Here is a 12,188-nt window from a genome sequence, read left to right as displayed (position 1 = left end):
TGGATTAGATGATCTTAAGGGTCTTTTTGAACCTAAAGGCTCCTGTGATTCCAAGCAGTCCCTCCTGGCATTTGGATATTCAGGTACTGTTGTAAAATGATGTTTTTGTGGGGAGGGAGCTGTGAGTGGGAAGATGACAGGAAGGGAGAGATGAACTGCAGTAGCCAGCACAAGGGATGTGTCTGAAGGGGATTTTAGGATGTCCCGCAGGGTTGGTCTTGCTTAAAGCAGGTGCTGGTTTTGCAGCTTTAGTATGAGTTTATTTGGTGAAGGCAATTAAAAGTTCTCTGAAAATACAGTCCTTGTTTCAGCTGATAGAGCAAAGTGTTGAAGGCACCTGAGTAGCAAACCCCAGGACACAAACCTTTAACAAGGAAATAAATATATTAAAGAGAAACTGGTTTGTTATCCTGTTCCCCAGCTGGTGCAGCTGCTGTCAGCAGCACAGACAGCATTTTAAGCTCGAAGGAGTCCAGCTCTTAAGTGCATCAAGAAATGATGGCAAGAATTTCTAATAATTCAGGTTGTGCCATTGCCTCTCTATCCCATGGTTTAGATTTATTCAGTAACATGCTCTATGAGAGATTGGATACTTGGAGCAAATATCTATATAGGAGCTGAAAGATTTTAGGATCCTGAAAGGGGCTTCTTAGCAACTTTCCAGGTTCTGCTTTAAAATCACAAATTTGTGACATAACAAAGTTAAATTTTAATTACTGTGATTAACTGTGATCATGGCAGTGAAATGGGAGTTCTTCTCTAAGGTGCTGCTTGGGAGCAGATCCTGTTTGAGGGAGCTGCCACTTTAGTCATGGCATTCAGCTGAAATTTTAGTTTGAATGAAAAAGATCCTGTTTTGAAGGAGGTAAGCTTGATGTAAGTAAGATTTTTATCATGAAGGAAAAAAGCCTCTATGGTATAGTTTGTGAGTAAAAGAGACTTTCAGGAGGTTTCCTATAGAACAGAAGACAAATGTGAAAACACAACGAACAGGAGAGGGGGAGAAACCCCTGATGTCAGTGCTACACCACTTCAGAGTGCTCTAAATGAAGGAGATGTTGGCTTGTGAAAGAACCTGTGTGCTCTGGGTTGAGGTTGATCACCAGCAAAGCTGTGAGCAGCATGGAAAAACAAATTCAATTTTATTAAATCACTTCTGCTTGCAGGGCACAGTGCAGGCTCTGTGTCATGATTCCTGTGTTCCACATGAAGGTCTGCCCTGTGCCCAGGTCTGAAAGAGTTTCTTGTGCAGGACTTGTATTTCTTAGCTCCTTTTGAGTTAGTTGGTGGAGGAAAAGGTGGCCTTTTCTTCAGGTTGAAAAATTATTGGCAGTTTTTTTAATGTCCATTTTGTCAAGACACTCCAGAAAGACAAAGCTGAGAAGTGTAAGTTTTTAGATTAATAACAATTTTTAGATTAAAAATTGTATCTTGAGCACTTAGGACTGTGTTACAGCTCAGCTTTGTTGTATTCCACAGCTCACTTCTGTGAAGAAAGACTAAGAGTCTTGCAATAAATGACATAGTTATAAATTCAAATTAAGTAATTATTAAGTAATTTGAGGAATATAAAGACTTTGTTAGAGCTGTAGCTCTGCCATATGGTCACAGCACTGGGAGACATTCAAGCTTAAAGTCTACTGCAGATTAATTTTACAAACCTTGAGCAAGTCATTAATCTCCAGGTTCATGGAGGAGGGAGTTGCTTCTTAACTCACTCAGCTTTTTCACTGATTAATAAGATAATATAGTTGAAAATACCCTTAATGCTAATAAATTGCAGTGTTTCAGATTCCCATCACAGTTGAATAGACTGGTGCTGTTATCTTTTCCTATTTTAGCCTGACTGACTGAAAGGCTTCTTTTCATACATAAAAAGACCAGAATGATTTGTGATGACAGTCTAAAGAGATTTCTTCCATATCAGTGTCCAGGAAGTTCCTGCATTGATTCCATCAGCCTGTGGTGCTGGTTAAGGAGTTTTTACTCTCCTGTGCTCCTCCTTTGTGAGCCTCTCATTGGATTTGAGCAGAGACTTCTGCTGTGCAAATAGTAACAGTGTGGTGTGACTGGAGAAATATTCCATGCAGGTTTGGGGGTTTGTTATTTATGTAGAAACATACTTGATGTGCCAACCTCATAGTGCTCATCTGAATTCAAAAACTCAAACATCAGTAGATTTATTCTTTCTACAGGTTTTTGTTTCAGGATTTTTCCTCAGACTGGTTCAAGAATGTACAACGAAATAGAATGGGATATTATCAGGTCCAGCCTTCCAATATTTGATCTCTGCCCATACAAGGAGCTCCAGTAGTAACTGCCCTGTAAAAAAAAGGGCAGTAAAAGCCTGGTCTCTTTATTTCTAATATAGTTCTTGCACAGCAAGTGATATTTTTCCTTATTTTTGCCTTTTTTATTTTTTCCACAATGATTTTAGTAGATGATATAAATACTGCATAGAGGAACTATATAAATAAAGAAGTCCCATGCAGTTTTCAGCAGCATTCTTGAGCACCAGCTGGAAGCTGCTGTGGAGTGTTGGAAATTCTTCTATTCATTTTGTTACGGTAGTCTCTAGACTCCTGGTAAAGTGTTAGAACTTCTATTTTTTTTTTAATTTAAAACAAATTCATTAGAATCAACTTCCTTTTGTAGCTAAACTTGAGATGTGGTAATTTTAAGACAAAGCATCTTCCATTCAGTGTGGCAGAACAGTTGAACAAACTTCAGACAAAAAACCATAAAGGCAGAATTTGAAATGCAAGGGCAGAGTTGGACCAGCACAGGGCACCAGGGCATGCACATGAATTAAAAACACCTTTACCTTTGCAATGTGTCCTTCATTTGAAATAGGTTTGGTCAGGTTTCAGCAGCTTGTGCCACCCACCTATCAGTGTGAGGGTGAGCAGCATTTCGGCACTTCAGGCTTCAATGAGCTCTGTAGCCTGAGCAGGCAGGTCAGGAGTTGAAGCATCTCTTCCCTTTTAGATGGCTTGCATTGCCTGCAGTGACTCTATACCTGTTCTTCTGTTTCAGTACAGAGTGTTGGGTTCCCTCATTCTCCTGTCAACACCTTTTCAATAGTTGCTTAAACCAGCTGCAGTATTTTTTCCTTTTCTTTCATAGCATGTCTGAAGCTTTTCATGAGTGTTACCTGAGATTTGTGCTAGGATGACAGGGCTGAAAATTGTCTGTCATGTGATGTCAGGAAGAGAAGTCCCTTAGGAGTATCAAGGGGGAGAACTCAGAGTGTTCCCCTTTAAATTGTCTTAAACCAAGACAAATGGAAATATTGATACACTGACTTAGTTTAGAATTTTCCCCTCTCCTTGCACCTCTTTTAGTTTTTAGCATTCAGTCTGATTAATGTTCTGTCTTTCTCTCTGATATGTACATTTTCCCACTAGATTAATGATTCCAGTTTGCTCAGTCACGCAGCAGTTTTTTATGATGGTAGTTTTTGTTGGTTGTGGAAGTTGCTTTTATTAAAATGTAATTTTACTTTTCTACCATTCCTGCACTCCTCCCACCACTCACTGGTTCACTGTCCCTGTAGCTGCTGCTTCTCTTTAACACTGCATCCCCTGCCCGTGTAACATCCAGGTGGCTGGACCTCACTCCTGAGTTTTGGCTGTGAAAAGCTACCAGCCCCAGGATGCAGGTTTTTTATTTAATTGGCTTTTTAAACCACTTCTCATATTTCCTTGAGGAGAGGAAAAAGGGGAAAGCAGAGAGGAGCAAACAGGTAACAAGAGAAATAAAAGGAGCAGATATCCTCAGGTGCTGTGTGTCATCTTGAGTCCTTCTTTCTCACCTTGTGTGGCATCTATGTATTTTTTCCTACTCATAAGCACTCCTGATAAGCACTTTGCTAAAACATGCAGTGGGGTGACTGGGAAAGGGGGTAGTGAGGGTGCCATGTTCACCCAGATGTCCTTGCAGAGCTGGAATATCCATTGGCAAGGCAGGTCTGCACTGGGAATAAGATTCTGGTGCCAGATTGGAGATCATAAAATCTGTCAATGCTGTATTTCAGGAGCCAGGAAAACAGTGTTTTCCCTTGTTCAGTGTAACCCTGCTGTTTGAAATACTTCTGTGTTGTTTTAAGGGTTCAGAGAGTCAATACATACATGTTTAAGTCTGATGACTGCCACTTTAGCTGGAATATAGCTGTCACAAAAGTCTGACAGAACTTAGATGGCAAACTTGGAAAAGCAGGTTGCACTTCTGGGATAAATGTTCTTTCTGTTGTTAATCATGTACATAGCTGGCATAATCTGACTTTAATGGCTTCTAGTCTTATTTCTAAAAACTGAAATACGAATTACTGTAGAAAGGAATTTGAAGGAAAGTACCAAAAATGCTTTAGAGTTTCAGAGACGTTTGTATTTTCGTTTGGTTATACAGAATTTTAATGTAAACCTTTACTTTTATGTTTGTTCGTTGTAGATGTTCTCTTCAGTCTCTTTTCTTTTATTTCCAAATAATTTGTTTCTTTTTTTTTTCTCTTTCCTTTCTTGCCTCTTTGTAAAGGAGTCAATCACTGTCAGCATAAAGTAAAGAAAGCTAGACGCTTTCTGCCTTTCGTCTTCTGTGCCCATGAGTCGCCGCCCAAGGGTACTGCTCTGCTCTTTGTCTAGGCTGCCTTATTAACCCAAAAGCTGAATATACTAACTCAGTTACTGTTTGTAAACTACTTTAGCCTCAGGTAAACAGAGTTCCAAGAATAATTTCGTTACGTTTTCCTGCTGTTGAATTGGATTTTCGTGCAGCATCACCAGCTTGCTGGTCCCCATTTTGATGGGGAATGTGTTTTCTAGCATCATATGCTACAATGACAAATATATTAAATTATTTTATTTATACAGTCATGCAGCCCTTGTCTGCCATCTTTTTTTTTTTTTTGTAAATATATTTTGACTTAATTCTTGGACCCCTGACACAGCATGCTTATAGATGAAACAGAATAGCAACAATAAGCATCAGCTGAGATGACTTTGAATTAAACATGGACTACAGCGATGCTTTTGGCTGCATACTGGTCCAGCACTGATCTAGACCAGTTTGGCTTTATTAGGGGTAAGAAGAATTTCCTGTTATCTATAGAAACTGTCTAAAATATTTGCCTTAGCTTGTGCTGTGGGGTTTGGTGCAGTAGAGCTGCTGCAGTACACGTGGAATCTGGTGTTTGTTTGAAGTCTTCCCCGTAGAGTTGCTCTTTTTGCCACTTGTTTAAATTTCAGCCTTGTACAAGTGCACAGTGCTCTGTGTCATTAAAACTTGGATGGTTCCATTTCTCACTCATGTCTTGGTGATAGCTCAGGAGTGCATTTCTTCTGGAAGGATCAACACCAACTCTGCTTATCCAAAATCCTCAGTGTATGTGCAGAGTCAAGTTGAGCCAACTCATCTGGCTGTAAGAGAACTGCTTTAAAGTATTGAATAAACCCAGAAATTGACTATTTTTAACAATGCATTAAAAGAACTAGTTCCAGTTCCAAATTTAATTTTTGTGTACCTTTTGTGTTTGAAAGTCATTAACTCTGTTTCATCATAAAAGCTTCTTAGAGCATATCTCTGTCCCTTGGGTTTTAGGTGAGAAGTCTTAAATTCTGCTGCTTTTCTGGTTTCTCTTGAGTCAGGTATATAAGATAACTACAGTCTGAATACTTATGGATTACTCATGAATTTAATAGTATATTTTCCCCTCCCCCTTCTCTGTCCCCTCTCTCTCCCCCTCTTTTTTCTCTCTCCTTGCATGCCACCTGGATCTGCAGATGAAATTAGTGGGGACGGTAATATGTTTTCTAGTCTGTGTGTTACTAACGTGCAATATGCAACTCTTATCTCCATATACCACTTAATGCACATTTCAGTAATACATTTTATACAGCTTTTAGTGTTAAAAAGTGGTCTGCTTTGGGTGTTAGCTGATAAATACAGTACTTTGCAGGCTGTGCAACTAATGCTTTCTGCTAAACTGGAATTGGAAAAGGAAAAATTCTATTTCAAACACACAGGGATGTGGTGGTGCATGTGTTTGCAATGAGGCTTGTGGCATGATGCAGAGAAGGTTTAGAGGTTTGCAAGTGTCCAGTTTGATTGAAATGGCTACATCATCATTAATTTGGTCAATGGGTGAGATCAGTGGGTGTAACACCTGAGAAATTAGTCTCCTGAGTACTGCTTTAAAGGCATCAAAGTGCTCCTTGCATTAAAAGAAGTTGTACAAGATTGATTAATGTAGATTGAATACATGAATATTAACCAGGTTTCAGCTATTCAAACTAATAATTTTAAAGACAGATTTTAATGTTTAGGGTTTCCTTTTAAAGACTTTGAAACTTACTACAAAATATTTAACTTCTGAGGCCTTTTAAAGTCTTTTTACTTCTGAAAAGAAGTTGGAGTTTGGTTTTTTAGAAGAGATTTTTGACTATTTTTCTAAAGGATTCCATCTGATGTTGGGAAAGAATCAAACTGCTGCTACTGATGGTGTGTGTACCTTTATTCTTCTAAGTAGGAGGTACTAAAAGGACATAAAAGCAATATGCAAACAAGAGTGCTAAAAGGAAATAGAGATCATGTCTTGCAACCTTCCTTTCAGTAAAATGTGAAGGAGGGTGTATTAACTTTTCATCTCCTTTCCTTCAGATATAAGCTAAAGATAATACCACACGATTTTCTAACTTTTCTTAAACATCAAGTGGACGTTTTTTCTGTCATAAATTAAAAAATTATATTTCAGATACTATCCCTACATAGCTTTTTCTTGTAACTTACCTTCTTTTATAAATTACAACCTCTAATAAATGAGAAAAATTATGAAAAAGGGAAGTTCAAACATGTGCCTAAGGTCACAAATTAGCTATTATGGATTTAATATTTAATACCCTGGGATGGTTCTCCCTACATTTAATAAATGCATTCAGATTTAGTAAAGCTCAGATTGGCTCATTCATGCATGTGACCACCACTACCTATTCCTGAAAGCAACTTGTTAATTTTGCCATCTCCAAGAATCATAACAAGTGATGATGCTGGGTTTAAAAAGTGCAGGAGGGCAGCATGATGAGCCTTCTTATTAAATCCAGGTAAAATGTAAATTAAATGCGGGTTCTGGACTATCTCTTAGCAGACACGGTTCTGGGAGATTTAGTAACAATTTGTGAATAATACTGGGCCCAAGCCCCTCTGTGAGGAAGTCAATTCTCTCTGTTCCAGACCACTTTGAGCCCAGTGTTGATGCCTGGACTGAATTTTCCTCTAATTCCCAGAAACAATGCCAGACATACATGGGAATTATTTTTTTATATATTCCTCTCCAGAGTGTTAAATGTGGAACAAGAAATATTTGTGTAGTTAATGGTGTACATTTAATTTATTTGGATTGATTATGAAGACTTCTGGTTTCATGATGGTTTTGGCAATGTCTCAAAAGCATGTAAAGTGCTCTGTGCTGTTCTGAGAGTGCTTTTAGTATGAATTAACTCATTTATTTAAAATAGAGATATGAACAAGCTCTGCCATTGATCACATTCTTACAGCACTATTCTGTAACCTATTGTGAAAAGTTTGGGGTCTTTTAAGTGGCACCAGTTTGGTTTCCAGACTTCAAAAATTTTTCTTGGGTATATGTTTACAGTATTTTTCATCCAGTCCATTTTCTAACATAAAGAACTTTCTGATAGCTTCAACAGAATCCTATCACAATATTGGAGGGAAACAGAGTGATTTGTCTCCATCATGTTGGGGATTTTTTTTTTAAAGCTTTTTTAAAAATGAAACTGAGGGTTATTTTTACAAAAACATTAGTTTATAATGTGGGGAAGAAAATAAGATACCAAGAAAGAGATAAGTGCTTCTGGAGTATTCTGCCTGTTCAGAATTGTGCACTGTCTTTATAATTTATTACATTTTCATTAGGTGACTGTGTTTTGCTATGTCCCATATAGAAATTGCCTAGCAAAATTTAAAATTACATGGAATTTCCCACTTCTGCTTTTATCTGGCATATTCCTACAGGAGTTCAAAAGAAAAAAACAGCTTCCATTTTATTTAAATAGTAAGAAACTAGGGTTATAAAATTACACTTACTCCCTGAAGTGTGTTGAGCTTCAAAGACTATAGGCAACCTGTAGTTTCCTAATTGTTGAATATTCAGTTTGCCTGAAAACTGAGCCTCTTGCTTCTCTGTGTGTGTAAAATTGATGAGCTTTGCTCTGGTTTCAGGGCTGGGTTCAGCTGAGGGACCATCCCATCCTTCTTCCCACTCACTGTGGCTTTGTCCCAGTCCAAGCCATGGCTCTGGAAATGATGCCAGGGAGTTGTAGGGATGTATCCATGTGCTCCAGGGCAGATGGGGGGAAAGAGGGAGGAAATAATGACTTCCAGAGGCTTTCCAGTGTGTTATCACCTGAAATCAACCACAAAAACTGCACAATGGATTTGGAAATTACTCAGTTTTGAGAACCTCTCTTTGTATTTAAAGTTGGTGAGTAGAATTTGACAGCCTTGAAGTAAGAAATGAACCCACTGTTGTGGACTCGCTTTAAAACCCCTGGAGGAGTTGATCTGACCTTTAGGAAATGACCTGCACACACTGGAAGTTCTTTAGGGCAAGGAAAGGACCTTCTGATGTGGCTTGATACCATTTAAACCATTTTGAGAACAGATGATGTAAAAGTTGCATTTTTTGAACAGAGGAAGAAGTCATTTTTCTGAAAATTTTGGGAAGTTTTTTCCAAAACCTGTCCATGAAATCTTGACAACAAAACTAGTAGTGAATTTCCACTAAACAAGGAGGATTGTAAGAAAAATGGGGAAGAGAGTGTGGCTTAAAAAGGTCTTTATGCTCTAGAAGATTCTGTGGTAAATAACTCAGCTGACAGTGGGGGGAAGCTGCCTTGGAACATCATTGGTGTCCTCTGCTTGTTTGACATAAAGAATAGCTAAATGTTATTCACACTTAACTGAAGGTAAATCATTTCAACTCATTCATAATGTTTTGTCTTTACTGCAATGCAATTTGCTGTTAAAAATATTTAAAATCAACAGTTTAGATGGGTTCCAGTTGCAAAACTTGAACTTTTTTGAATACAAATAAATCTTCCTTTTCTTTGTTGAGTGCATCTATGTGATGTAATGCAGTTGGCACCAAGGTCATTATCATATCATGAATTATGCATGAGCAAGTTTTAGTCATGCTGTATTAAATGTGACCCAGCAATGCTGAGCTTGGGGTTTGGGACATACCAGCCTTGGTGCATTGGAGTTGTTGTTCTGGAGAATTGTTTTCATCTGCTTTTCCCGAAACTCTTCAATTCCTCCCTTTGCAGAGACTGATGACTATGCAGAGATTATAGATGAAGAAGACACTTACACAATGCCCTCAAGTAAGTGCCATGGTTAACTTGAGAACTTTCCTATCCAAAAGCTTCCTTGGTTTAGCAGGGACTGAACTATTTCAGCCTTATTTAATGAATGTGCAAAGAAAATGTTCTGCTTTCCTGCTATCTGTGATTTCACAGTGAAACATTTTTTTTGGTCTCAAAATGTGGATTTTTTTTTTATTGTGATGCTGAACATAACACTTAAAGATTGGATAAGATCTCTGTGATGAGAGCAAACAACATGCTCTGTGGATTGCTGTCTGACTGTATCTCACCTTGCTCTGTGACAGATGTGGTGCTCTCCAGTTCCATGAAAAAGGAACACTCAACTGTACCACATGCAATTTTGTTAAAGATGAAAGACTTCAAGAACAAAAACAGAAATTCAAAGTTCTGCTGAGTCTTCATCTTTGAAGTGAAAACAGTGGTGCTGTAGCCACCACAAGGATTTTGTGTTACAGCCTGTTTGAATTATGATATAATCCTAAACTGTCAAGGCCAGTTAATTGAACATGAAAGTCCAATATTTTGATTTTAAAAGCTACATCTGGGAAATTCCAGTTGCACTTGGGCAGCCAAGGATTTCTCTGGAAGCAGACAATCCATTGGTGCAGAATCCTGCCAAAAACATCAGGTTTGGTCAGTGTGAGAGGGGAGGATGGTGCTGAGCTGGGGCCACATTCTGCTGAAGGACCATGAACTTGTGTAGAATTCTGAGCTCACCATGAGGCAGAATGTTTCATGTTCACTTCAGTGTTCACAGCATTGTTTCCACGGCTGTGGAAAACCTTTGAAAAGCAAGAATATATGTTTTACAAAACATATATATATATATATTTGAACATCAGTATTTGAAAAGCAAGAATATATGTTTTCCAGAAATAAACTGAGCATTTTTAATGTCTTGCAGTTAAGTGACTATGTATTCTATTAACATAGTTTCAGGATCAAATAATATATTTTACTTTTGTTAACAGATTAACTTTTTATAATTTATTCCCCCTCCCCCACACACCTTTTTATTTAAATTCACATGGAAGTAATCACTTGTGGGCCCAGCCCTGGATGTGCTGAACACTTGAATGTGGCTTCAATGCAAAACCCATGAGATGGGCTGTGGAGGGAATTCATTAAGTGCTTTGCTGGATTGAAGGGGACTCAAGTGTTCAGCTCCCAAAGGACTGGGTCAGTAAAGATCACAAGAATGGGCCTGTGACTTCTGCTAATGTAAATTTTAAATTGCATCAGTATATTTCTTTTTTTTTTTTTTTTAATGTTGAAAAATGTTTGTCCTGTTTTGATTTTAAGAAGCTCTATCTAAGTAAGCATTTGATTTTTCTCTTAATTGCACTGCAGAAAGCTATGGAATAGATGAAGGTAACAGGAGACCCTTTTCACATCCCTGTATGCTTGCAGTTTGGAATGATGTGGAATTTTAAAGCTTACTATTCACTTTCATTTAATAAACATTATTTATTTATAGTTAAACCAGTTAGCTTTGGGATTTTAAAGAGGAAAATGCAGTACTTAAAATCAGAGATGAAAAAGGCATTTATCACCTTGTTAGCCAGCTCTACATGACATTGCTTCTGTAGTGTTAATGATGTCAAAGTCAAGGTTATGAAGTTCTAAGCTGATTGGTTCTAATTTTTTCTCTGAGTAATATAAGTAGAGGTGAAAACATATACTGTGCATGCTTTTCTTCTATTCCTGAAATATTTTTCCATGTCTGCTAGCAATTAAATTGCAAATGAAATGATTCAATTGCAATTGATTACATGTTTTGCTGAAGTGCTGAGCCATTTTTATCAGTAAAATTCTCAGCCTGTTAAACTGTGACTTTAACAAAATTGCAAAAGGCCACCAAACATCTCAATTTTATTCAATTACACACTGGCAGAGGTGTAGTGCACTCAAAATTCCAGTTTCATTCTGTCTTTATTTGCCATCCTCTTGTTCTTGTATTTTTTTCTTGCAGTTACCTCTTTAAAAGTTCTCTGGGCTTTTTTGATGGTTCCAAAATCTAAAACTGCACATGGTGGAGTCCTCTCAAACAGCCAAAGGGATGCGTGCTGAGTTTAACATCATTGGTGTTGCCTTAAACTCTTTGTGTGCTTTGTCTTTCACCAGCTGTAATTAAAAAGCATTTAATTATGTTTATTGCACTGAAATAAGTGCATTGTGATTAATTTAACAACCTCACAGTTCTTTTCCCATTGCTTTGGTTCAAACTTTTGAGAGGTTTGAGAGGTCTCCACTGTGTGTGTGCAGCATCTCTATAGGTTGGTGTGCAGCAAATGTTAATCTTAGTTTTTCATATGTGAGACATTCGAGTGACTTACTTTGAGTTTTGTGTTTTGTGGATTATTTCCTTGCCCTTCAGCAGAAACTTAATATTTCAAGTGCATTATATTCTTGTAGCCAGAGATTATGAAATTCAAAGGGAGAGGATTGAGCTGGGGCGCTGCATTGGGGAAGGACAGTTTGGAGATGTGCACCAAGGAGTTTACATGAGCCCGGTAAGCCTCATTTTCACACAAAATGAACAACAAAACTTTGCTAGGTTGAAAAAAAAAAAAGAATATTCCTTAGAGGTCTTGGTCTGAATCTTCCAGAACAAATAAAAAATTGATCTAGTGACAATCTTGCTGTCTCTCTCACAACAAAGCCTAATAAATTCCTAGGTTTTTCTGAAATAAAATACAAAATACTTGGACACTGATCCAGCAAAATCCCAATGCACAAGAGTCACCTCAGTGAAACCAGGGAGGTTGGCAGGACTTGTGTAATTTAAGA

The 12,188-nt window shown here is 37.8% G+C and overlaps 1 protein-coding gene across 13 annotated transcripts in view; it reads left to right on the top strand.

The window, feature by feature from the left end:
* PTK2 (protein tyrosine kinase 2) overlaps positions 1 to 12,188 on the top strand; it is a 187,643-nt gene that overhangs the window by 138,329 nt on the left and 37,126 nt on the right. For 3 of the 13 annotated variants that reach the window (XM_077781887.2, XM_077781884.2, XM_021532480.4), the window contains 5 exons: positions 4,534 to 4,617; positions 5,778 to 5,795; positions 9,339 to 9,395; positions 10,749 to 10,769; positions 11,814 to 11,911. In XM_077781887.2, the coding sequence (XP_077638013.1) occupies positions 4,534 to 4,617; positions 5,778 to 5,795; positions 9,339 to 9,395; positions 10,749 to 10,769; positions 11,814 to 11,911 (278 nt within the window). The remainder of the gene's footprint in view (positions 1 to 4,533; positions 4,618 to 5,777; positions 5,796 to 9,338; positions 9,396 to 10,748; positions 10,770 to 11,813; positions 11,912 to 12,188) is intronic. The other 10 variants (XM_085572603.1, XM_085572602.1, XM_077781869.2 and 7 more) reach the window with 5 other exon arrangements.

Source organism: Lonchura striata, chromosome 2 (assembly GCF_050655825.1).
Source record: "Lonchura striata isolate lonStrDom1 chromosome 2, ASM5065582v1, whole genome shotgun sequence".
NCBI lineage: Eukaryota > Metazoa > Chordata > Aves > Passeriformes > Estrildidae > Lonchura > Lonchura striata.
Note: the sequence above shows the minus strand (reverse complement) of the source record. Positions and strands in the feature narration are given on the sequence as shown.